At 45.6% G+C, this 23,882-nt stretch overlaps 1 protein-coding gene across 5 annotated transcripts in view; it reads right to left on the reverse strand.

The window, feature by feature from the left end:
* The window catches only part of YAP1 (Yes1 associated transcriptional regulator), a 116,235-nt gene that overhangs the window by 18,570 nt on the left and 73,783 nt on the right, over nt 1–23,882 (reverse strand). Inside the window, exons 4-6 of one of the 5 annotated variants that reach the window (XM_040631291.1) lie at nt 18,415–18,528; nt 2,603–2,784; nt 424–471 (exon numbers count right to left, since the gene is read on the reverse strand). In XM_040631291.1, the coding sequence (XP_040487225.1) occupies nt 424–471; nt 2,603–2,784; nt 18,415–18,528 (344 nt within the window). Of the gene's footprint in view, nt 1–423; nt 472–2,602; nt 2,785–18,408; nt 18,529–23,882 lie in introns of all 5 variants that reach the window. The other 4 variants (XM_040631295.1, XM_040631293.1, XM_040631292.1 and 1 more) reach the window with 4 other exon arrangements.

Here is a 23,882-nt window from a genome sequence, read left to right on the forward strand (position 1 = left end):
GACTCTCTTAAAGTAGTCCGCCCAAGGAGACAAGCCGTGCCATTCTGTTACTGTTCCAGTGATTCGTTCCTATCAATCATTATGAATACTATTTTAAGCTAGGCAATGACAATCGGGCACACCTCCAGGCTGACAGGAGGTACGACTGAGACATAACACACTTCAAATATGGAATAAAACAAGACTTCCGTGGACTCAAACTGAGTGCTAGAAGCTCTCTGGAAGGAGCAGGGAGGAAGAAGGCAGCGTAGACCTTCTGGGAATGGCAATGTTAACGTTAAGTATTTCGGAGAAAGATGGCTCAAAGTCACACCCTGGGCTAACGTTCAGTGAGGACAGGCCCCTGGAGTACAAGTTTCTCACTTTCCTAATTTAATATCTTTTTTTTTTTTTTTAACGCTAAAACATCAGATAAGAGCCTACCTGACATTTTGGAGAATTTGCTGTGCTGGGATTGATATTCCGCATTGCCTAAGAGTAAAAAATAAGATGGATAAAAATTACTTTAAGCCACATGGTTTGGCTGTGTAGGCTGACTTACAAATTTCATCCAGACATGTCACCATAGCACAGAACTCCCAAGCCAGCCCAAGAAGCAGCAGACCGAGGAAGACAGGAGCCAATGGAATCACCACGTAACAAACTGAAACCTCAGGAGTACTGAACAGCAATGAGGACAGGACAGCAGGCTTTAAGTGTCAGGACTCAAACAAAATCGGATACTGGTCAGGGAGGTTTCTGTGCTTCTGAGTATTAGAAGGAGCAGGAAAAATGTCATTGGATGTTCAGTGATAAGAGCAACTAACAAGGGAAGAAATTCACAGGAAGCCAGACTTCAGACTTGCTGAATTTAGTCTGATCGCCAAAAACAAAACCAAAAAAACCCTAACCAACAGACTATTAGTATGAGAGAACAGAGCAGGTCTGTCACTTCAACATGAGAAAAGACAACACAGTTGGTGTAAAGAAGAAACAAAGCCGCCCTTAAAGGAAGTTAGGCTGTTTTGTCTAGGACCCATCACCCGCAGTAAGAGTGAGAATAAGACAGAAAAATTCTCCAGAAGGAAGAGTTTTATAAACAGCAGCATCGCCCACCAAAACAAAACACTACAAAACAACAAAACAAACAAAAATCTCAGGCTGATCTATGGCATACAACAAAATGATGAATGGTGACATGAACAATTAAGTAATTTTTCCTAGTAAGATTTCTTGGTTTTGATAGTCTACAACTCGTGTGTGACACCCAGACTTGTGTGTACTCACACCAGCTAGCCATGAGTAACAAAGCGAAAAGCATTGCAAACAGGCTCTTCCGCTGCTTTATTTCTTCTAACAGATGCACAATTATGTTCTTGATGGTGCTACCTTGTTCTGATGATAAAGTTTTATTTAAATGAAAAATACCTTCTCTTTACAGTCATCTGTTAGTCAAAGGTACAATAAACGGTGTTAATAGGCTTCCTTTCTCCACCTTCTTAATGGCAGATAAAGAAATGCGTCTGTCAGGGACCACGCCCTGACACGACACCGCAGCAAGCGCTCACTGGCCTCCTTCCAGCTTGCTGTGGGCGCCCGGCACGCTAGGATTACACGGGGATGACCGTGCAAGGTGGGTCTGTCTGGACCTCCAGGGCTGAGTCCCCTTCCCCAGGGCCCAGTTTCTCAAGTCCCACATCAGAGTCCGGTGACGCCACCACGACCGTGCACGTCCAGCGACACTCTTGGGACACAGCTCGCCTCATGAACGTGCCTGATTCAAGGCCTGCACCCTGGGAGCAGAAATGTGGAGTGTCATGGTGTCCTCATTCTACACTTGGGAGGCTACAGTTCAGTGGAAAAATAGCAGATACATGCGTTTCATGTGTGTGGACAAAAAGAATGTCAGTGAACAACGAAAACGAGAAGCTAACCATTCCAAACACCCCGAGGACAGGACTCAGGACAGAGAAGGACGTTCTGTCTTCACACACCTTCACCTTCTGCCTACTTTCAAAATTGCACTGTTTCTATTGTCCAAACAATTTCTATGAAAATTACAACATACACTGCTCTGCTAAGACTGCGTCCTGGTCCCTGAACTCAGACCTCACCTCTGGAAAGGAGAGACCGTCGACCCCTGGTTCTGACACGGGGGCTGCATACCCTCCTGACAAAGGAGCCCGACAGCACTTCCTGAGAGAAGACTCACGGAAATGTCAGTCCTGCCGCGGCCCCACCTGAGGGAACGCGCAGAGCAGGTAATTTTAAGGCACAACAGGATTGTCTAAACTTGGGGTTGCTTGTACCATTTTCAATAAAACGTCTCAGATTCAGCGGAAACCTGTCTGCTCATTATGGATGCACTCCCCCAGACAGGGCTCCCCACACAGCGGCCTCAGAGTCCGGTCACCTACAGCTCTGAGGCCCCCGGACGCGGCCTGTGTGCCACGCCGCGGCCGGTGGGGGACAAGGCCCGAGCCGGAGACCGCGTGTCTGGGTTGCTGCAGAGGTGAAGGACCAGCGCTCCGCTGAGCTACTGAGCGCCACAGGGAAACGCCCGGACTGCACGCAGGAAGCACACCCCAAGAGCAGAAGGCTGGCCTCTAACCTGGGGCCTCACCTGGCGGAGCAGCTCCTGCTGCTTCAGGCGCAGCCGCTCCTTCTCCATCTGCAGCTGCTGGAGCCGCATCTGCTGCTGCTGGCTGGAGCCGCCACTGCCCAGGACGCCCCCGGGAGGGCTCTGTGGGGCCAGGGGCGGGGGCTGCTTCACCGGGGCGCTCTGGCTGATTCTCTGGTTCATGGCTGCAATGAAACAAAACATCTATCCTGAACAACTGGCACCAACTAGGAATATTCAACATAGCCTTTTTGCCTTTAGGGCAGGAAAACTGGAAATAACCTGAAAATCCATCACTAGCACAACGTTGGGTCCACCTGTTATTCCTGTTGCTGCCACTGCTGTCCTTCAAGACACGAGGCAAGGACCAAGAGACAGGAGGGAGCTCCCGTCTGCAACCGAATGGAACGGCTGAAGACGTATGAGGCTAAAAGCCAGGTGTAGGACACAAAGTATACGGAAGGGAGGGGAAATACATATTCCGTGCAGACCCAGAACACAGGAAGGGACGCACGGCCCAGAAGCAGCTAACGTCTGCTGGCTCTGGAGCTGGGAAACCCCGTGATGAGAGGACGGAGTTGCAAAGACATTTTTTGGTAACTTTTGACATCTGAATGTGAACACATTGTTTATTACAAATATAAATACAGATTTAATTAAAAATACATCTCCCAAAGCAAATGACACAAAGCATTCTGAGCAGTAAAGCCCATTAAAATGCTCAATCCCTGGGGCGCCTGCAGGCTCAGCCAGGGGAGCGTGCGATTGGAGCCCAGGGTCCTGAGTTCCAGCCCCATATCACATGTAGAGATGACTTAAAAATAAAATCTTAAAAAATAATTAAAATGATCAATCCTTAATATACCCTGCACACACACACACACACACACACAGAACCTCTAATAAAGCAAGCAGACGTAAGCCTGCAAGCACCTGAATGTCTCCTCTGTCTCCACAGTCGCCTCAGGCCGCCCAGGCCGTCAGCACTGTCCCTGTGGTGGGGCCTCTGACACCACGTGACAGTCAGTGACGACGGCTTCTCCGACCAGTGGGCTTCTGCACTGACACAACCCTGATCAAACCACGGATCCTACAGCCTCCCTGAGCAGATGCCACGTGTTAGGACAGGAAAATGGTAACGACAGACCACCTTTCAGATACACAGTCAACTGTTTGAGGTGAAATTTTGGGTCCCTGCTTCAGTAAGTGTTTAATATACACCAACCAAGAGAACCTCAGGCCCTGACAACTTCACAAACGTTGAAGGAAGAATACCAGTCTTCTACAACCTTTTCTACAGAAGATTTTTGACGAGACCACCATAATCCTGACACCAGGACGTGAGAAGAAAGGAAAAGGACACACTGGTCTCTCTCATGATGCTCATTACCAAACCCCTGTGACTTATGGGGTCCCAGGCACATGCCCAACTCCTTGTGAGGGTTTCTCACATGTCCCCTGCTGCCCCACAAAGGCCACCTGGTCAAGGCCAAGGGCACAGGGGCAGAAGGCCCAGTCTTTCCCAGAGCCCACGATGCACGGTAAGCACCCCTTCCCTCACGCCACCGCCACCGGGCCGGGCAGAGGATCCTGGTCACGTGTGTGTCCTCAGGGCCTGGCACAGCGTCTGGCACAGAGCTGGTGCTAGAAACACAGAGTGCTCGTGGAGGCATAAGTTTCACTATGTGAGATGTGCTAACAGAGAAACCCTACCACCAGTGTCACTGAAGACTGGCCAACTCTGCCATGATGCCAGCACCACAGTGACACAGAACCGAGGACGTTACCGCAAGACCACTTCTGCTCCTTCGCTCAGTCCGCCTCCCAGGCCCCTCGCTGAAGTGCACGGAGGCCAGTCACCACCGTGTCCTACTTCCTGCGCCTGCCTTTTCCCTCCAGACTTTGGGGTTTCTTTTTCTAACTTTTTTTTTAAATCTCTTTTTTTAAAAATAAAGATTCTATTTATTTATTTGACAGAGAGAAAGACACAGTGAGACAGGGAACACAAGCAGGGGGAGTGGGAGAGGAAGAAGCAGGCTTCCTGCCGAGCAGGGAGCCCCATGCGGGGCTTGATCCCAGGACACCAGGACCATGAACTGAGCCCAAGGCAGATGCTTAACGAATGAGCCATCCAGGCGCCCCTCTTTTTCTAACTTTTTTTTTTTTTTAAAGATTTTATTTATTTATTTGACAGAGACAGCCAGCGAGAGAGGGAACACAAGCAGGGGGAGTGGGAGAGGAAGAAGCAGGCTCCCAGCGGAAGAGCCTGACGTGGGACTCGATCCCAGAACTCCGGGATCACACCCTGAGCCGAAGGCAGACGCTTAACGACTGAGCCAGCCAGGCGCCCCCTTTTTCTAACTTCTTGACTTGAATTTACTTAGTTCAAATTTTTTCTTGGAGCATTTAAAATCCATAAATTCACCTTTACCTAATGGTTTTCCCGAGTACCCTACATTTTGAAAGTGTAATTCATGACTGTTCTCTTCCAAGTATCTGTAGTTTCTGCTATGATTTCCACTTAAGTCATGAGCTACTTAGTACACTAGCTGCTATGCTTCCAACATCTTTTAAAGTTTCAAAATAATTTCCCTAAACATACAGAGAAGTAGGAAAAATACAGACGTGAGATAAACCCTCACATGCTTCTCATGCAGCTTTCCAATCAATAAACAGAGACAATTAATCCTGTTTCACCTTTATCCCCACCCACTGTCTCCTGGATTACTGTCAAGCAAACATTACAGCATGTCACCCATAAATTATCTCAGTATGGATCACTCAGGGTTTTTACTTGGCTTCTCTGATCTTGTAAGTATTTTCTCTCTCCTGCCGAGAAGTGCGGCTCTAATAACATTAATATGCATTATCCCTCTAAACGTACGCAGTTATTTCAAATAACATGAGTGAACTTACGCTCAGCAAAATGATGATCAGAAAGTTTCTGGTTTCTTTATTATTGTTGGTCCTTAAGATGTTTCACTGGGTGCATACCTCAAATCGCTGTGGTTAAATCGCCTGAAGGAATTCCTCTCCAGGCGACTCAGCCACCAACTCACAATCACGGTTCGCTTGTGACACCGCGCTTGCGGACTTGCAGACTCGCTTTACTTCGACCCACCAGCCCCCCAACAGTCCCCAGTGTCCTGTGCATTTTTTAAAACACCAAGCAGACACAGGCAGACCTCTTAGCTCTGCGGTGGCACCCACGCTATGACGGCTTCACTCCTCTGCCCCCCGCTCTTACTTGGTAACACATCCTTGGGATCACTCCAAAGCAGAACATAGAGGTTTCCTCTCATTTTCTCTTAAAAATAGGTAATTAGGATTCCATTTCACCAATTTTCTATTTGGTTTTCACTATTTCAGAACAAGCTCATACACACATTATTTTGTCTTTTTGCTACTGTATCTTGGGTCAGAGTCCTAATGGGGAGAGACCACTTAGTTAATGGTTAAAAACAAGTAGTGTCGCCAAACCTCCCCCCTTCTTCCCTTACACCGCCGCGGCTGCACTTCTTGCATCCCCCCCCCCGTAATGTATACAGGAGGCTTTTTTCCCTCTCAAATCCTTGCCAAACTTTTGAATTTTTTGCCAATCTGAAAGATGAGAAATGGTCTGTGTGACTTCACTTTGCTATTTTTTTATCACCAAAGTTTGAACAATTTCCCTATTTTAAGGGCCATGTGTATTTTTTACATCAATTGTGTTCCTATCTTTTCCAATGGGGTTATTAGTCTTTACATTCTCTACTTGAGACCATCTTTACAGACTAGGGGTGGACAACTGTGGCCATACAGAAGCCAAAAATAATTTCCCTGCTTAACATCTGTCTCTTTAGTTCGCTTTTTCTTTTTTTTACACGTAAGTTATTTTTTAAGCAAATTTATCAATCTTTTTGAAATTTGAGCTGTATGGTTTCCCCATGCCCAGATGGCAAAGGAATTCATCAACTTTTTAATTCAAAAACTATATGCTTCCTTTTAATATACTTACTTGGCAATTCAATCCAATCCATTTGGAATTTATCCTGGAATGTGGCGTGAATGAATCAAATTTTATCTTTTTGTTCCTGTTAGTCCCACTAAGACTTCTGTAAAGTATATCCTTTCCCCAGAAACATCTTCATCACAGACTAAACTGCTGTATGTTGTTGTTCCTGGATTTTCTGTTCTGTTCTGTTCACCTTATACTAGGTACCACAGTTTTAATCACAACATTAATGATATGTGTTAGTACCCAATAAGGCAAACCACATGTATGTTTTTTGAAGCTAACTATTTTATTGGGCACTGTGGTTAAAAGAACAAGGTCTGTGCACCGATTCCTGAAATTTGTGACTTGACACATAGTCAGATCCTTGCTTTGGCACCACAGCCTGTTTCTCTTATCTCCCTCGTTCCTAACACTCTGAGTTCCTGATATCCTCAGGAGCGGAGGACCCTAAATCTGGCAGGCCCCTAGCTCTGCCTGCCCTTGCTCACTGTAGTATGTGGGTTTTATTTTCTGATCCACAGAGATTGTTTTTTAAGAGTTATGACCTCAGTTATGTCTTTTTGGTTATCTGCTTTTAGTATTTTGTTTGGCAGAGCAGAGAAGGGACGTCAAAACAGGACTTGCTGTCCCATATTGTTGGAAAGCCTTATTAGTCTCTTAGAAGGACCCATGAAAGTCATTTACTTATGATTTGTCTTTACAAAGAATAAATGGCTTAAACTTTCATAATCACGGTTTGTAGTTTAGTATTTTGTAAGGGAATAGATAGGAAAAAAAGCCAAAAATTTTACGAGCTAAGATCTGCCAGGCACCCATCCACAGCCTCATTTAATACAACTGCTCACACCTACTTGCCACCAACACAAGATGCACAACGGACAGGCATCACCACGGTCTTTACAGTCAAACCAACCACGACCAGAATCAGTAACCCATCTAATACTCAGCTTCTTCAGACTGTCTTCACGGGCAGTCCTACGTCCCTTTTGCGGACACTGTGGAGATTAATATATGTGAAGCACCCATTTTAGCCTGGACAACAGGAGATGTGCCATAAATGTTACCTTGCTCCCTTCTCCAGAGTAATTCTTTCTAAACTTTAACNNTCCTGCTCTTACAGAAAATCATTTTGCCCTCCGCCTTCTCCCACTTTACCAGGCCACTTACATTTCTAAGCATGCTACAATTCACAGAGATATGCTTATCTATCTTTCCAGTAAAATCTAAATGGAAAAAAACGGGTAGTGGAGATGAAGTGTCCAGTCAGCCGGGAGGCATCCTCCTCCTCTGCACAAACACGTTCCTGGCACTCCACTGCACACTCGCTGCACTTCCCCTCGCACATGTCTCACCCATCGTGCTGGGTCAGTTTCGACAGTATGAGTTCGATCTGAACTGGGGGGCTGATCTGAGAATCCATCACACGCAGTGAACACCTCATAAATTGCCACCTAGAACCAACAGCTATTGGGGAAAATATGTTTTCAGTCCCAAGCAATAACATAAATTAATTTTAAAAAGAAACTGCTAGGAAACGGTCCGTTATTAAGTTGAGGAGTGCTGGAATATGAAACTTGATGAACTGCAAAAGACATTATAGAACGTTACATATTTCATCTGTTAAGAAACACGTGAAAAGCTTCCGAGCTTTCCACACTGGATTTTTATTCAGTAATAGAACATTTAGAAGTTAATATAAATATGTATATTTTTTGTGAAAACTAACTGGACAACATAACTGCATGAAAGTGAAGAGGCAAATATCCTCTACTTCCCAAACGCTTCCCAGAATTAAATACCAGAAGCAGTGATCATTCCTGACAGTGACCACCACTAAAGGCATCATGAATTGGTTGGTAGGGTCTTTTTCAGATCTAAGCTTACTTAACTGTTCAAAACCACAGAAAGAGAGAAACAGGATAGCAAGAGATGAAGAAAAACCAACTCTGCAGAATTAAACAGAAGTCTGCACAAAATCTGCACCACAAATAGTCTCCTGTTCGTTGTGTTGACCTGACCGCGGTTTCCTATGGATACGGGCAGTGCTGCGCGCTCTCCCCACGAAGAGCTTATGTAAATGCCCAACTCACACAACCTTGCTCATCTCCTGTGGCTGAGGCTCATGCCCCTCCCCAAGCAGCCCGTTCTTCACCTTCTGAGCGTCTCCAGCATTTCAACAAAGCGCGGAGCCCGCACCCACGCGGCGTGCAGCAGGGAAGCAGAGACCTCACAAGCAGGCGGGGAAACAAAACAGGCTTTGTTTCCCGGGAACAGGGGGCAGGGCAACTAGAAAAGGAGAGACCAGCAGTACCCAGCTCTTCCCTCCATGACCAACTTCTCCAGTTTTAATAATATTTCTAGAAGGAAAAGAGAAAAAAATCCTTAAAACATGACACAATTTATTTAAAAGCTATTATTTTCAAATTCGGAGTCTGTGCTGCCTGGACTGTGAAATAGTAACTTTCAAGTTTTACTTAACAAATCTGTCCTGTCAGCTTTATGATAGCAAGCTATCGACTAAACAATTACTGAAAGCCCACTGTCTCCGTAAAACAGGGCGTCATCCCCACGGACGGGTCTCCTCCCAGACCTCCTTCTCAACATCTGCATTCTCAAGCTTCAGAAAGTTTTTAGAGTTCCATAACATAACCTCAACCTTGGAATATTACAAAGTGTTACAGATCTGGTAGTCAACCATAAACCTGGGGATAATAAAGTCAATCCTAGCAACCTCATTAAGCATGAATTTAAAATGAGAATCAGTGTTTGAACTTTTAAAACACTAACTGGCACCAAGTCCCCTACAATCCAAGAAGGCGCGTCTCTACTCGACACTGCATGCTTACATATCGGCGTGGCTATGTCAATTCAGAAACAAATTTTAGGTTTTGCACATACTTCAGGGATGCTCAAGAGTATAAAATAGTAAACTTGTTAAAAGAAATGAATGCTTTTCTAAAAACACAAACAAATAGGCAAATCTCTCAATCTGAAAACTAAAAGCAAAACACAAAACACCCACTGCTAGCTAAGTGTTCACTACATGACCTAGGGGACTGGAATCCACATCTACAAAAAATTGCTACTAATTGGCATAATAATTTATGCATTTAAATATAAAATGGTTTTTTCAGTGAAAATTACTTTTTGATTCACTCTGAGAATCTGCCTCTTACAAAAGGTAAAAAAAAACAGGGTCCTAATCTAATGACTGAATTTTTTTTTAAAGACTTTATTTATTTATTTATTGGACATAGAGGGAACACCAGCGGGCAGGGGGGTGGGGAGGGAGATGCAGGCTTCCTGCTGATCAGGGAGCCCGATGCTGGGCTCGATCCCAGGACCCTGGGATCATGACCTGAGCCGAAGGCAGACGCTTAACGACTGAGCCATCCCATGAATCTTTTTCTTTCTTTCTTAAGAGATTTAAAAGATTCTATTCTCAGGTGGGGCTTGAACTCACCACCTGAGACCAGCTTGCATGTGCCATCTTTAGAGCCAGCCAGGCCCCCCCCCCAATCTTTTTATCATCAATATGCAAAAGATGTTTTCCAACACTCCACTGAGCTCTGGACCTAAAGGACAGTGCTGTGCCAGGAATGATTTTTTAAAAAATAAGTTTTCCTGGGGCGGACCACGCCACTCTCCGGTCTGCAGGTGTGGGTCTAGACTCCACACTGGGTGTAAACATTACTTAAAAATAAAACCTTAAAAAAATAGCAAGTTTTACTGAGATATTTCACCCTTTTAACATTTATAGATTCACAAACTTGTGTAGCCATCACCGATTTCAGAACATTTTCATCACCAAATGAACCCTCGTACCCTCTGCAGTACCCCCTCCCCCAGCTCCTGGAGGCCACTGATCTGTTTTCTGACCTACGGACTTGCCTATCCCAACAGAACACATGCGCGGAACAAAACCACATGTGGCCTTCTGTGATGGTCTCGTGTCACCCAGTGTGCGTTCGAGATTCAACTACAGTTAGTGTGTATCAACACTCCCTTCCTTTTTACTGCCAAGTACATGGCAGGATACGAGTACAGCGCGCTGTGCTAGTCAGCTGATGGACAAGGACTGTTGTAAGGCCGCTATGAACACTCACGTACAGGTTTTCGTGTGGACGCACGATTTCGGCGTCCTTTACACGCATGCCTGCGAGTGGGGCTGCCAGGTCCTAAGCTGACTGTGTGTCTAACTTTCTGAGGGTCTGCCAAACTGCTTTCCAAAGTGGCTGCATTGTTTCTGGATCCCAGCAGCAGTGTATGAGGGTTCCAACTGGTCCACATTCTGGCCAACACTTACGGTCTTCCCTTGATTTCAGCCATCTGATGCGACATCACGCGGGACCACGCCAGGGCTTTGCTCTGCTTGAGGTGGTAGCAGCAGGCCTCCTCTAAGCCCCTACTCTAGGTCTTGTCCCAGGCATAGAAACGCCCCCTTCCCACAGACTGCACTTCTCTCCTTTCCCAAGTACCAACCCACAAACCCCCATAATTGGGCTGAAGTTTTTAAATCCTTAAACTGTTAAAATATTGACATCGAACATCATTACTTAGGTCCATTCAACTTCTTTCGAACACGTATCAAAAAGACTAGCATGAAAATTTATTATAATGGCATTTTTCAAAATGCAATTGTGGATGGAGCTTACAAAAAACCCAACAGCACATTTTCTCCTTATCACGTCATTAAGCAGTTTGGGGCAGGACACAGGCATTGCTAAATGAGGTGAGAAGAAAAGGGAGAAAGTGTGCTAACTAGCTTTCAGTTCTCTCTGTCTCCAGAGTATACCCATGTTTGCCCCCTCTACTACAGAAATAAAGTCTAAAGTCTCGTTTGGAGAGAAAGTTCACATAATGAGACTATTGGTTAGAAGAGAAGGGGAATTATATTTTGAAACATACCTGCCATCCTGAAGTCATTAATGACTACACCGTTCCATTAATAACTTTATTTCCAATTACATGTAACTTACTACTATTAATGCTCTTTTTCTAGGGGAATTTATAGTTTAGAAGACCACGCATACCTTAGTTTTGGCTGGTAAGTACAAACTTGGACCTTCTAGTCTAGAGCTTGCTTGACAGGGTTATTCTCGTGCCTCAATGTCCCTCTTCGGAACAGCCCTCCCTGACTGGCCAGCTTCGCCCCACATTATTCCCTTCCAGAGCACCTTGCTTGTCATCCATCCCTCACTGTACCTAACACGTCTGGTCATGATTTATTTATGTAGTAGCCTACAACCCCCCCCCCAGTGGCTACCAGTATGCTTGGCACATAACTGGCACTCAAACACAGGTCGAAAGTCAATCTGAAACAGTTTCTCTCCCTGCTTAGCAGGATGCTGTCAGTAACGCACAGGACACTCTCCAAGTTGAAGCAAGTCCAGAATGAGCTATAAAATGACCTCAGCAACCAGGGTAGCAGAACAAAGTGAGGATAAAACCAAACAAAGAATAGGCACCACTCTCCTTCTAAGTCGTTCTGATTTATTTCCGCAGAAATCCATTTGACTTTTCCCTTGGGAAGTCTACAATCCGTTTCTTGCATCGGAATCTCTGGGTAGGCACAGAACGTGGCGTCAACAACGGCTTTCTTCACCAGCACATCTTATAGGAGACTTGCTATCAACGCAGAGTTGGTAACACGTAACTTGAAGCAGTTTTCTTTTAAAAGCTAATTAAGGTTTTTTTGTTACTGTTTTTTGTTTGGTTTTGGTGTTTGATGTTAGGCGCTTCAGTACCATAAATAAACCATTAACTTAAATTATTGTTCAGTGACTTTGGTGATCCTAAGTTTTAAATATGAGTAACTTACATAAAAAATCATATTCCTTCAACTTTGTAATCACTCGCACCACTGAGCCGTCACCAGATACAGACAAGTGCACTAACGAGTCGTCAGTCCTGTTAGTCCTGCAAATTGCTTACCGTGACTGACAAACTATCTTGGCCCCACCCTCCTGAACGAACATTGAAAACAAGACGAGACAAACACCACACAAGCACAAGTGGGACTGCAAACCTCCAGTACCGAACTAATTTTGACATTCCATAATCTTACGCATTAAAATATTCACTTCCGTAAATGCTTGTTTAACACTGTGGTGCACGCGGCCGGGACGCGTGCTTCACGTCCCCGTGCCTCACGTCTGCGCCTAGCAGGCTTTTGCTTTCCATCAGGGCAGCTTTATGGGGAATCTAAAATTTTAGAAACAAAGCATACCAAAAATGCACCATCTTTCAGGCAATAAAGCCAAATCCTGCTCACAGAAGCCTTTTAAAACTCCTCCATGCTTCCAAGAGACAAAACTTACCAAGTCCGCATAGCACAGACCCCCCCCTCCACCACCATCAGATTGGTTTGCCGGGCACACTCACCATGTGATAAGGCTTATCTTTAGATTAAAGGTTGAAAGATCTCTGTCTCCTCTTCGAAAGTAATTCCCAGCAGTGACCAGAGGACCAAAAGCTAACCCTGAATGATGCAACAGAGTCCACAGACGTCTGAGACCTCAGTGTGCTCAAACCCATAAGAGCCAGGTCCACAGCGGTCGCTGATGAACCGTAATCCAGCATATTGCATTAAATTAAGGACTAGAAGTCATTCTCAAAAAAGCATCCAGGATAATTTAATCACATCTAAGTCGAGAGAAGTCAGGGGGCAGCTGGGTGGCTCAGTCGGTGAAGCATTTGCCTTCGGCTCAGGTCACGATCTCGCAGTCCTGGGATCAAGCCCCAGGTAGCGGGCTCCTTGCTCGGCAGGGAGTCGGCTTCTCCCTCTCCCTCTGCTCATCATGCTCTCTCTCACTCACTCTCTCTCTCTTTCAAATAATAAATAAAATCTTAGAGAGAGAGAGAGAGAGAGAGAGAGAGAGGAGGAGCCAGGTATTCTTCTGAACGAGTCGGTTAGATTGTGATTATCAGAAAAAAACTCCGTTCTCTTGCTTCCCAACTGAGCAGGTAAAATTTTCTCTATCACACTGCATTTGAACTCAGTACATTATGTAGTAACTACTACACAGAAAACAGGCTGCCAGGTAACTTCTGTAGATTGGACAAAAGGGTTTTTGGAAGGCATATAAAACGCCAGGTGAGAGCAATGCCACAACGGCCTTTCTCAGTGGATAATGTCCACAGGAAACACTGTACTGTGAATTAAAGAGGCACTAGTGAAATGAAGGGCATCCAGAGGAGGGGAGTGAACTGGTTCAGATCCCAGAACACCTAGTGCATGAATACCTGTGGTGTCTCCAGGAGAACACTTCTGGGACTGAACCATATTCACGAATTTGAAGGGAAGTCAATTTCTAGGTAATAAAGGGACACATAGTTTCTGGCCATTGGAGCATTCCTTAAATAGAATGAACTGCCAAGCTCATAGTCTAGGGAAAGGTCAAAACTGAGGAAGACAATCTCTTAAGAACTGATAGAGACAAGGCATGATAATTCACGTAGAAGGCTTTACAATTCTCTTCTGTCAATGGAAACTCATTCCCTTTGGGTCATTTCCTCAAGGTGAGTCACAATATAATACAAGTCACTGCATTAACTTACACTGTCATTTTCCCTCCGAAACCTCCATGTATCTCCATGTATCAGTGTTGAATGAATTAGGGGTGCTTCCAGAAGATTCCCTGCATGAAACCTAAATTTCCAAAAAGTTCTAGGTCTGACTCTAGTTCCGTCACTTACCTATATCAACTTGGAGAGATCACAGCTTCCCTGGACCTCAGATGGACTCCTACTTAGAGCCCTCCTCCCTTCCGCCCCCAGCTCTTCCGTTGCTTTAACACCACCTCCACTGGTGGTGTGGGGAGTCCACAGTGGCTGAGTGGCTCTGTGGCGTCCCGGGGGCAAGGGCCACAGGTATTCAACGTCCCCCAGTGTCACAATACTTCTCACCACCCAGCTACACTTGGAAAACGTTGGTTAGAGGAATTACAAATTTCTTTCCAAGGCCAAATTTTGTGAGATTTATCTGTTAAACTTGTCATCAGCAACAGCCCTTCTTACCTAAACACAACAAACTACTCTTTCCTCTCTATCCCAAGTATCCTGTCCTTAGTAATACAGTCCACAACCAAATACTTGAAATTTAGGATCACCAGGAAAAATTTAAAACAGGGTAAGGAAAAAAAAAAAAGACTATTTTTTGAATGCATGATTATCAAGAGACCTGGTTCAATAAGATTCAAACGACTGGATGCTACCCCCCTCCAACCAGGACTCCGCGAGCGGGACACATGCTCAGCGCCCGTGGCCTTCAGGGTATCTCCCCAGCTCTCCTAGAGCAGACTTAGGCATGCAGCTGGTCACTGGGTAGGTTTTCATCCAGACTTGAATACAACTTCACTTATAACAGCTACCAAGAATATCTGGAGTTGGAAGGAAAAGGTTAACGAATATCTAAAAAATTAAAATTTGTTAAGACCTCTAAGTATTGACTCAAAACATTTAACTTTGATTAAGAAAGATGTGAACAACTTTTGGCTTTGGGACTTAATAAATATGTATTTTTTATTCTTGTAATCTTATTATTATTATTTTAGGAAATTTTCTCTCTCTGTCACATGCATGCACACACACACACACGTTTTGGGAAACCTCGGGCTCCAACGACCTGGGACATCTCCACGCGCAGAGCATCTGTGTGCACAACCGCTAGCAGTGAGAGGACACTGTTTTTGCCACCCTAGATTGTTCATTATATCCTTTAAAACTCAAAAGATGTGTTTTTCAGCCCAAATCTCTGGTCCCAGTATCTCACTGCACCAAACATGACTTTATTCCGTCTCTTTTACCAGTGGTCAGTGGCACCAGCACTCATCGCCAGAACACGGACTGCCGAGCACGGTTTAGTGTGCCCTTCCCCATGCAGTGAGGACAGTAACAGACCTAAACGAGCAGTTCTCTGATGATTCGTGTTTTGGAGATCTCCCATTCTAAAGAACAGAAATTATTTTTTGGGGTGTTTTCATTAGGGCTTTTACCAGAAATTATTCATAGGACTACTACATAAAACAGTATTTCTACAACATACAAGGAAACGTCAGACTCCTTATGTTTACGATATAAAATCTCCAGGGGAAAACAAAGGGTGTTTATATGAATTTAATGACCTACATAACACTCAAGCACCAATTTTCTTTAATCTAGGATCAAAACATCCCTAAAAGGATTTCTTAAAAACAAACAAAAGCCCTCCTTTTCTCAAAGCCAATAAACAGCAGGGAATCCTTAATGCCACTGGATGGCACGTCATGATTTCTTATAAATTACTAATAAACTCTCTAAAATAAGTATCAAAACTACATAGTTTTTTAAATGCTAAACAAGAAAATCAGATAAAAGAAAACCAATCCACAACACACTGTTCTTTAATTCCTTGAAATTGTATGGACAGTTTACCAGCTTTACGCAGGATGTGAAGGACGGATGAATTATTCTAAATATAATTAATCTAAAGCATCTTATACAGAAATGGGAGAGGCTGGTGTCTGAAAGAGGGGAGTGGAAACAGCAGGTTCCACAGAGCTATATCTTTCATTTCAAAATGTCAAGAGACGTCAGTCAACGTGACCTAAGCTAAACATGGGTAAATACTTTAATACAGATTTGGGAAATACAGGAGAGCAAAGCTCGCCACCATGAAAATAACCTACCGTTTGTTTGTGTCTGCACAGCTCAGAGGGTCAGAGAGAGGCCAGTTTATAGTTTTTTGGCAGAGATAAAACACAGTCCACCACAGAACATGAGATTTCAAGGAAAGCTCCTTCAAATTCAGCAGCTAGCAGCTTGTCTCTCTTTGCTGTCACTCCCGATCAGAGAAGCCCACGCTCTCTCCTTTCCTGCCCCCACCCAGTCATACTCGAGCTCTCGGACTGAAAAGGTCTGGAACAGATTAAAAGTCGGGCCACAAAATAAAAAGCCCTGGCATGTTATCAAGGCTGTCTGGAACACACATACACAGTGGGCCCAAAACGGGAAACTAAAGGCGGTAAGAGAATTTTATGAAACTTTTTTTTGGCACGCCTAATTGTATGTTTGCGTGTACACACGTGCTAAAGGGAGGGCGGGGGAATTTCTTTTCTTTCAGTACTTTTTCTCATTTGAAACAAAAGACTAAGCCGTGTGTGTAATTAATGCATCTACTGAGGATCCCAGCCAAGTTGTTTTATTTCACTATTTTAACTGAAAGTACTTACACAAAAAAACAAAACAACTTTGTTCCAATTCCTGATTTCTGCAGTTAGCTAAGAGTTAATCATCATCTTTCATAACCTTATGTTGGGGAAAAAAACCATAGATGATTTTTTAAAAATTTCCAAAATGCAGACAAGCTGATCCACTTCACTAAAGATGATTTAAGGAAACATGGTGGCTGTCGCTCCAGTCCATACAAATGGCAGCATTTATTAAGTTCTCTACCTCACCTGGTTTCCTATTTCAACCCCAAGGGCTTATTCAAGTATTAAGTAAAATCCAAAGTTGCAAATTATTAACATGCCACATTACTTTTTTAACACCCAAACAGATCTGAAAGCTCAAAAGGCTAGCATTTAAGCCAAACCGGACATCTGTCAAAATGATGGTCTCTGCCCTGACCCCGCCTGTGACTTCACTTGAACAGGGGGTTCCGTCTGTCCACAGCTGTCCAGGGGCAAACCCACACGTTGGGGTTTCATAAAGGTAACATATACACATAGCAGAACTGTTCACAGTTCTTTTACCCAATCACGGCTGGTCAGAGTTCTCCTTTCTCTTTTGTCCCCCAGGGCTGTGTTTGGAAGGCATTCACAGAGTTAATTCCTCTTTCCCGTAAGGGCCTCACAGTTGTTGTGAGGTCAACCCCTGTGAAGCTTCAAAGGTTCCCCGTCCCCTCTGTCTGACCTACTCAGTGATGTGCACACTGTTTTCATTTAGCTGCATCCAGTCCAAGATGAAGACTTCAAAACCACAACGCTGTGCTCCTTTTCAGATTCATTTTTCCATGGCTTTGGAAGAATATCTCAGAAACCCAACTGAAGAAACTGAGAAGAGTGAAAAAATATGTATAAAAAGCACTACAGAGCTTGCACACGATTTTACCAAAATGTGTGCATTTGTGGGGAGAACATTCTTTTGTGCAAATGGTGACTTAGTCATGCAATTTGGAGGGGAAAATAGCTTTGCTTTTTGTTTCCTAAATAAAAAAAACGAAGGACCTTTCCTTAAAAAAAAAAAAAAAAAAAAAAAAAGGCAAGCCAGAGTGAGAAGAGAAGGGAGAAATGCGTTCCCTGGTCTATCTCAAGGGCGACGGCCCCCCCTCCAGCCCCTCCCAACTGAGGACAGCAAGCACGACACCGCCCAGCACAGGACAGTGCTCGCTGCTCTCTGAGGTCGAGCAGAAGCAGATGCGGGGTCACAGACAAGAGCTGGCACCCCAGGTTTCACGGCAGCCTGGCGCCCTGAGGATGACTGTGGCCAGAAGGACCATTTTAAGCAAAATCACGATGTCCCCCAAATGTGAAAGGAACCGCGAGCCTCAACTCCCGTTAGTAAGCCTCTACAACATTCCCCAATCCTACCCCAAGGAGTCCAAACTACAAAGCTGATTTACGTCTGAATTTCTCTCTCAAGTGTAGACGGAAAGGTATAAAATGAGGTATAAAAAGCATCCTGGAAAAGCTGGGTGGGCAGTCATTTTTTTAATACTATAAAGCAATGCGATTCTGTTTCAGTGAATCTTCCCAAAGTCTCTCTCTCTCTCACACACACACACACGCACACAGTTATCAAAAGTATCTAAAAAGGTTTTGAGATGAACCTTTACCAAAACGAGGGTCAAGCCTTGGGTCTAGCCAAGAGGTGGTCTTGTTCTTATGGTTTATATAGTATATCTCTCCATCCTGAGTCATGCCTTGTTCCCATCCATCAGGAAGAGGACCTATAAATACAGAAAAAACAATCACAGTCGGTTTTTATTTGGTGCAGCTAAAAAAAGTGGGAAGGGTGCTAATTTATAAAGAAAACAGGTCTTGACAAAACAATGTATTAAAACAGAATTAAACATGTGTTCAGAGAAGAAAAGTAAACCTATATACCTGATTCTTCTCTACTTCATAAAAGAAACTACTAATTAATAAAATCCATATCCCCAGAGACATGGATAGGAAAAAAAAAAAAAGAGTCGTGAAAAGTCCTTTCGGAAGTCATGACCCAAATAATTATCACCACTGTTAACATGGCGCACTCAGTGCCAGGGCTCAGGGACGCCCCATCCAGTGAGCTTAGGGACCGTGCTTTCCGACAGACATCAAGGCTCTTCAACGACGAGGACACCAAGTGTCTTCAGAACACGTGAAGTGTTGTGCACATTCTGTTCATGTAAAGCACACTTTGGCTAAGTCTGCCAAGCTCCGTTTATTTCCATGATTTATGTGCCTGGCTCTCACCAAGAAAACGACCACAGAGAAAACTCCATTCCAGAAAAAGCTTATTTTTAGGTAGCCCAGAAGCCGCTAGGAAGTGGGGGTGGGGGCTCAGCGCTAAGTCCGTCACGGGCTGGGCAGAGGGCGGGGTGAGCACTGCAGCTGTGCAAGGCCCACTTCTCAGGAAGAACGAGGAGAGAGACAACTTCAAGGCTACAGAGCATGGGAACGACACCTACGAGATAGGACGGACGGAAGGACCGAGGACCTCCTGGATGCCGGACACTGCCCAGAGCAGACTATGTCCGACAGGTCATGTAATCCTCACAACCACCTCACGGCCCACACAGTGGCCGTCCCTCCATTCCAACGAGGACACTGACACATGGGCTCCATATGGTCTGACATCGCACCTGAGACCCAGCAGCCAGGTCCCCGAGCTGCTGTTCCTTCTCAGCCACCTCCCCTCCAAGACCAGGCACTGAGGGGGCTGCCTGTGCAAAACCGGACTGCGTTCCTCATTCGTAAACTGGCAACGCAAGCCTAACTTGTGAGGGATGCTGAGTAACTCTGCTTAAAGAAAACACTCACAAAGGCCCACGGGACCCAAAGCCACCCTCATTCCAGACCAGTTTCCTTTGTTTGGAAACTGACCAATTCACTACTACCCCACTGTCAGAGGTCTGCTGTGATGGGGATAAAATGGTGACATTGGAGAGCTCTGTACTCCGAGAGGCCCTGGGGAAGCCCCTCCTGCCGTCCTTCTTGTGCACTTCTGTCCACAGTGAAAGCTAACCACAGCCAGAGCTGGAATTTGCCACAGGGGCCCCATATTCACTAACAGGTGAGTGGGAAGCAAACTCGTTTAACACCTACAGATGGAACCCCTTTTCTCGGTAGCATTCACTGTCACTTGGGCTGTTTCACTACCAGGAAAACAGGACCTCCGTAACTGAAGACGAGTGCTTGCGAACGACCTTTAATTGGGAAGCCGGCTCAATGCAAAAGTGACATTCTAAGTGCCTGAGACCCCCTGATGACCAACAGTCAACAGCAGGTGTAGGATGGCTCTGAACACCTCCATCGACAATACCAGCACATCCCATTACAGCCTCCAAACCTGCCGTTTTCACTGGCACTGCTGTCCACCTTGGCCGACTGCGTCAGAACCCAGAGCAGCGCCCTGCACGCAATGCAACCAGCCTGTCCTACAGATGACAGTCACGTTCTTTCTCTGTGACCCCTCTGCTCCGGGGCATCTCTAAGAGCTCAGCCGTCACGAGTCACAGCTCCCTTTTCTCAGCCACCACAGAGCTCCCTTCCTTGGTGCCTGACTTCTCATCACCTCTCCTCATCCCAGCGTCCTCTACCAAACAGCAACCGGGGTTTTCTTCTTCAAATACTGTCTCATCAACTCTTCCATGTAACTTATTACTTGTAAAAGCAGTTCCTTTCCTCTCAAGCATCAAAAGGAAAATGAAGACTGGACTCACTTCTTAACAGGTGTTCTTCACACACCCGATGCCGTCCCCTCAACTTCTCACAAAACCAGGCCATCTCTTTGTGGCTGCTGCTCTTCCACAGACGTCCTTTGACCCCGCCCCTTAAAAACTCGTATTCACCCTGCAGGACAGCTCAGAGGTCGGCTCTTCGAAGCAGCCTTCTCTGAGTCTTCTGTTTGACCCGTGCACACGTGTGTCTTCCTGCTGGCGAGACGCTCACTCGTGTTTGCACGCACAGGCGAGCAGTGTCTGACGAGCTGCTCAATAAATACCTGAAGAAACAATGAAGGTCCTGCCTTGATGCAGTTTGAACTTTCTATAAATGAGCTTAAAATCAAGTAGTACATATATTATTTTCAATTCACATATTTATAAACAGAATAATAAATGACATGTTATTAAACCCAGTGCCTTTGTTCCTTAAGCTTTTTGTCCATAAATGCATGCATTTTCACAGTTCTTTTTTTTAAAATGTTAAAAATTACAGAAATGCAGAATGGAAAAAGTATAAGTTTTTTGTGACCTACTCCCAAGGGCAAAGGCTCAACAATTTCAGTTTTGTGCTAAGTTCTGGGTTCCTCTCCTGTGCCTATGTCTCCGTAGCAGCTGTGTACTCACTGATGTCATGCTCCACCTGCCCCATTCTTGCTTTATTCACTTAATAGATTATGGGCATCTCTTCTTGACACAACACATAGCTCTTTATCCTTTTAACGGCTTCATACATCTTACTGCACAGGCAAAGCTCTGAGATGTTGTGGGTTCCGTTCCAGATCATGAGAATAAAGAGAGTCAAATGAAGGTTTTGGTTTCCCAGTGCATTTAAAAGTTAGGTTTACACCACCCTATTAAGTGTGAATTAGCATTAGGTTTAAAAAAATAATAATTTGAAAGGTTTATTGCTAAAAAAATACCATTATCTGAGCTTGCAGTGAGTCCTCATCCCTTTGCTGGATGAGGGTCCTGCCTGGGTGCCGAGGGCTGCCGACGGTCAGGGTGGTGGCTGCTGGAGGCTGGGGTGGCCGTGGCAAGGTCTCAAGGCCAGACAACATGCAGTTTGCTGCCCTGATCCACTCTCCCCGTCAGCAACGATTTCTCTGTAGCACAAGAGGCTGTTTGACAGCATTTTACCCACAGAACTTCTTTCAAAACTGGAGTCCGTCCTCTCAAACCCTCTGCTGCTTTATCAACAAGCTGACGTAATATTCCAAGTCCTTTGTTGTCATCTCAACCTTCACAGCACCTTCACCAGTAGATTCCATCCCAAGAAACCACTGTCTGTGCTCATCCGTGAGAGGCACGTCCTCATCGGTTCAGGTTCGATCATGAGATCACAGCAGATCAGCCCCGTCTTCAGGCTCCACCTCTGACCCGGCTCTCTTGCTGTTTCCACCTGTCTGCAGCAACTTCCCCCACTGAGGTCCCGAACCCCTCATAGTCGTCCCTGAGGGTGGGAATCCACTGCTGTGAAACCCTTTTTCGTGTTGGTATTTTGACCTCCTCCCATGAATCACAATATTCTTATTGGCATCTAGAGTGGGCAATCCTTTCCAGAAGGTTTTCAGTTTACTTTGCCCGGATCCATCAGAGAATCACCATCTATGGCAGCCATAGCCTAGTGAAATGTATTTCTTACACAGTAAGACCTGAAAGTCGAAACAATTCCTGGCTCCATGGGCTGCCGGCATGAGAACAAGATTCATCCCACTGTCCGTCTGCATCAGAGCTCTGGGGTGCCCGGGTGCACTGTCCATGAGCAGTAATACTTTGAAAGAAATCCTTTTATTCTGAGCAGTAGGTCTCAACAGTGCACTGGAAACACTCAGTAAACCAAGGTGTCAGCAGTTGTGCGCTCACCCAGGCTTTGCTCTTCCATTTCTAGAGCACGGGCAGAGTCGACGGAGCACAATGTGTAAAGGCCCCAGGAACTTTCGGAGTGGCCAATGGCAGGGGCTGCAACTGAAAGTCTCCAGCTGCATTAGCCCCTACGCAGAGAGTCAGCCCGTCAGCCAGGCACTGACTTCTCCTCTCCAGCAATGGAAGTCCTAGACGGCGTCCTCTTCCCATAGAAGGCTGTGTTGTCTATGTTGAAAATGTGCGGTGATCTCAGCTGGGTCTTCTGGATCCACACATCCATGTTCCTTAGCCCTCACAAACCAACTTCCCCCAGCTCCCGGCTCTTCTTCTGCAGCTCTCCACACCCCCCTCAGCCTCCAGAGAACTGAAGAGGCCAGGGCCTTGCTCTGGACAGGTTTTGGTTTACAGGAATGTGGTGACTGGTTTGATCTTCTATCCAGATGACTGAAACTTTCTCCCCCTCAGCAATAAGGATGTTTTGCTTTTTCATTTGTGTGCTCACGGGAGTAGCACCTTTCATTTCCTTCAAGAACTTTCTTTCACATTCACAACTTGACTGTTTGGCACAAGAGCCCCAGCATCAGCCTGTCTTGGCTTCGACACGCCTTCCTCACTCTAGTGGCTTCATCATTTTCTAGCCTTTGGCTTCAAGGGACAGACTTGCGACTCTTCCTTTCGCTTGACCACTCACTGGCCTGCCGTCAATATTGCTGTGTCTCAGGAGGAAGGCGGGAGGGGAGGTGGGCGATGGGGACTGGCCCTCAGCGGGACAGTCGCCACACACACAGCATTTATTAAGCTCACCGCCTTACACGTACACGGCTCATGGCATCCCGAAACATCAAAGATCACGGATCACAGATCACCATAACAAGAACAGTGATGAAAAAGTCAGGACTATGACAAGAATTGCCACAATGTGGGGCGCCTGGGTGGCACAGCGGTTAAGCGTCTGCCTTCGGCTCAGGGCGTGATCCCGGTGTTATGGGATCGAGCCCCACATCAGGCTCCTCCGCTAGGAGCCTGCTTCTCCCTCTCCCACTCTCCCTGCTTGTGTTCCCTCTCTCGCTGGCTGTCTCTCTCTGTCAAATAAATAAATCTTAAAAAAAAAAAAAAAAAAGAATTGCCACAATGTGACACAGAGAGACAATGTGAGCGAACACTATTGGAAAAATGGCGTTGACAGGCCTATCAGTGCAGCATTGCCATAAACCGTCAGTCTGTACAAAACAGTCTCTGAGAAGCCCCCCAGAGTAAACACATGAGAGTTCATGGATCCCTGCTCCCAGTGTCAGATATCAGAGGGGTCCCTAACTCGTGTGTCTGCTCTAAGGAACAGTACAGCACACAGTCCCTGGGAGCAGCTATGGCGGGGCCACCCCCGCCACCACGGCTCCATCACAGCCACCGCACGCCGATGACACGGCCCACATTCAACCCACATGATGGCCTTGTGTGCCAGGCACCATTCTCATCTCTGTCATATGGATGATGAAACACAGGGACGTCCA

Source organism: Ursus maritimus, unplaced genomic scaffold (assembly GCF_017311325.1).
Source record: "Ursus maritimus isolate PB19 unplaced genomic scaffold, ASM1731132v1 scaffold_16, whole genome shotgun sequence".
NCBI lineage: Eukaryota > Metazoa > Chordata > Mammalia > Carnivora > Ursidae > Ursus > Ursus maritimus.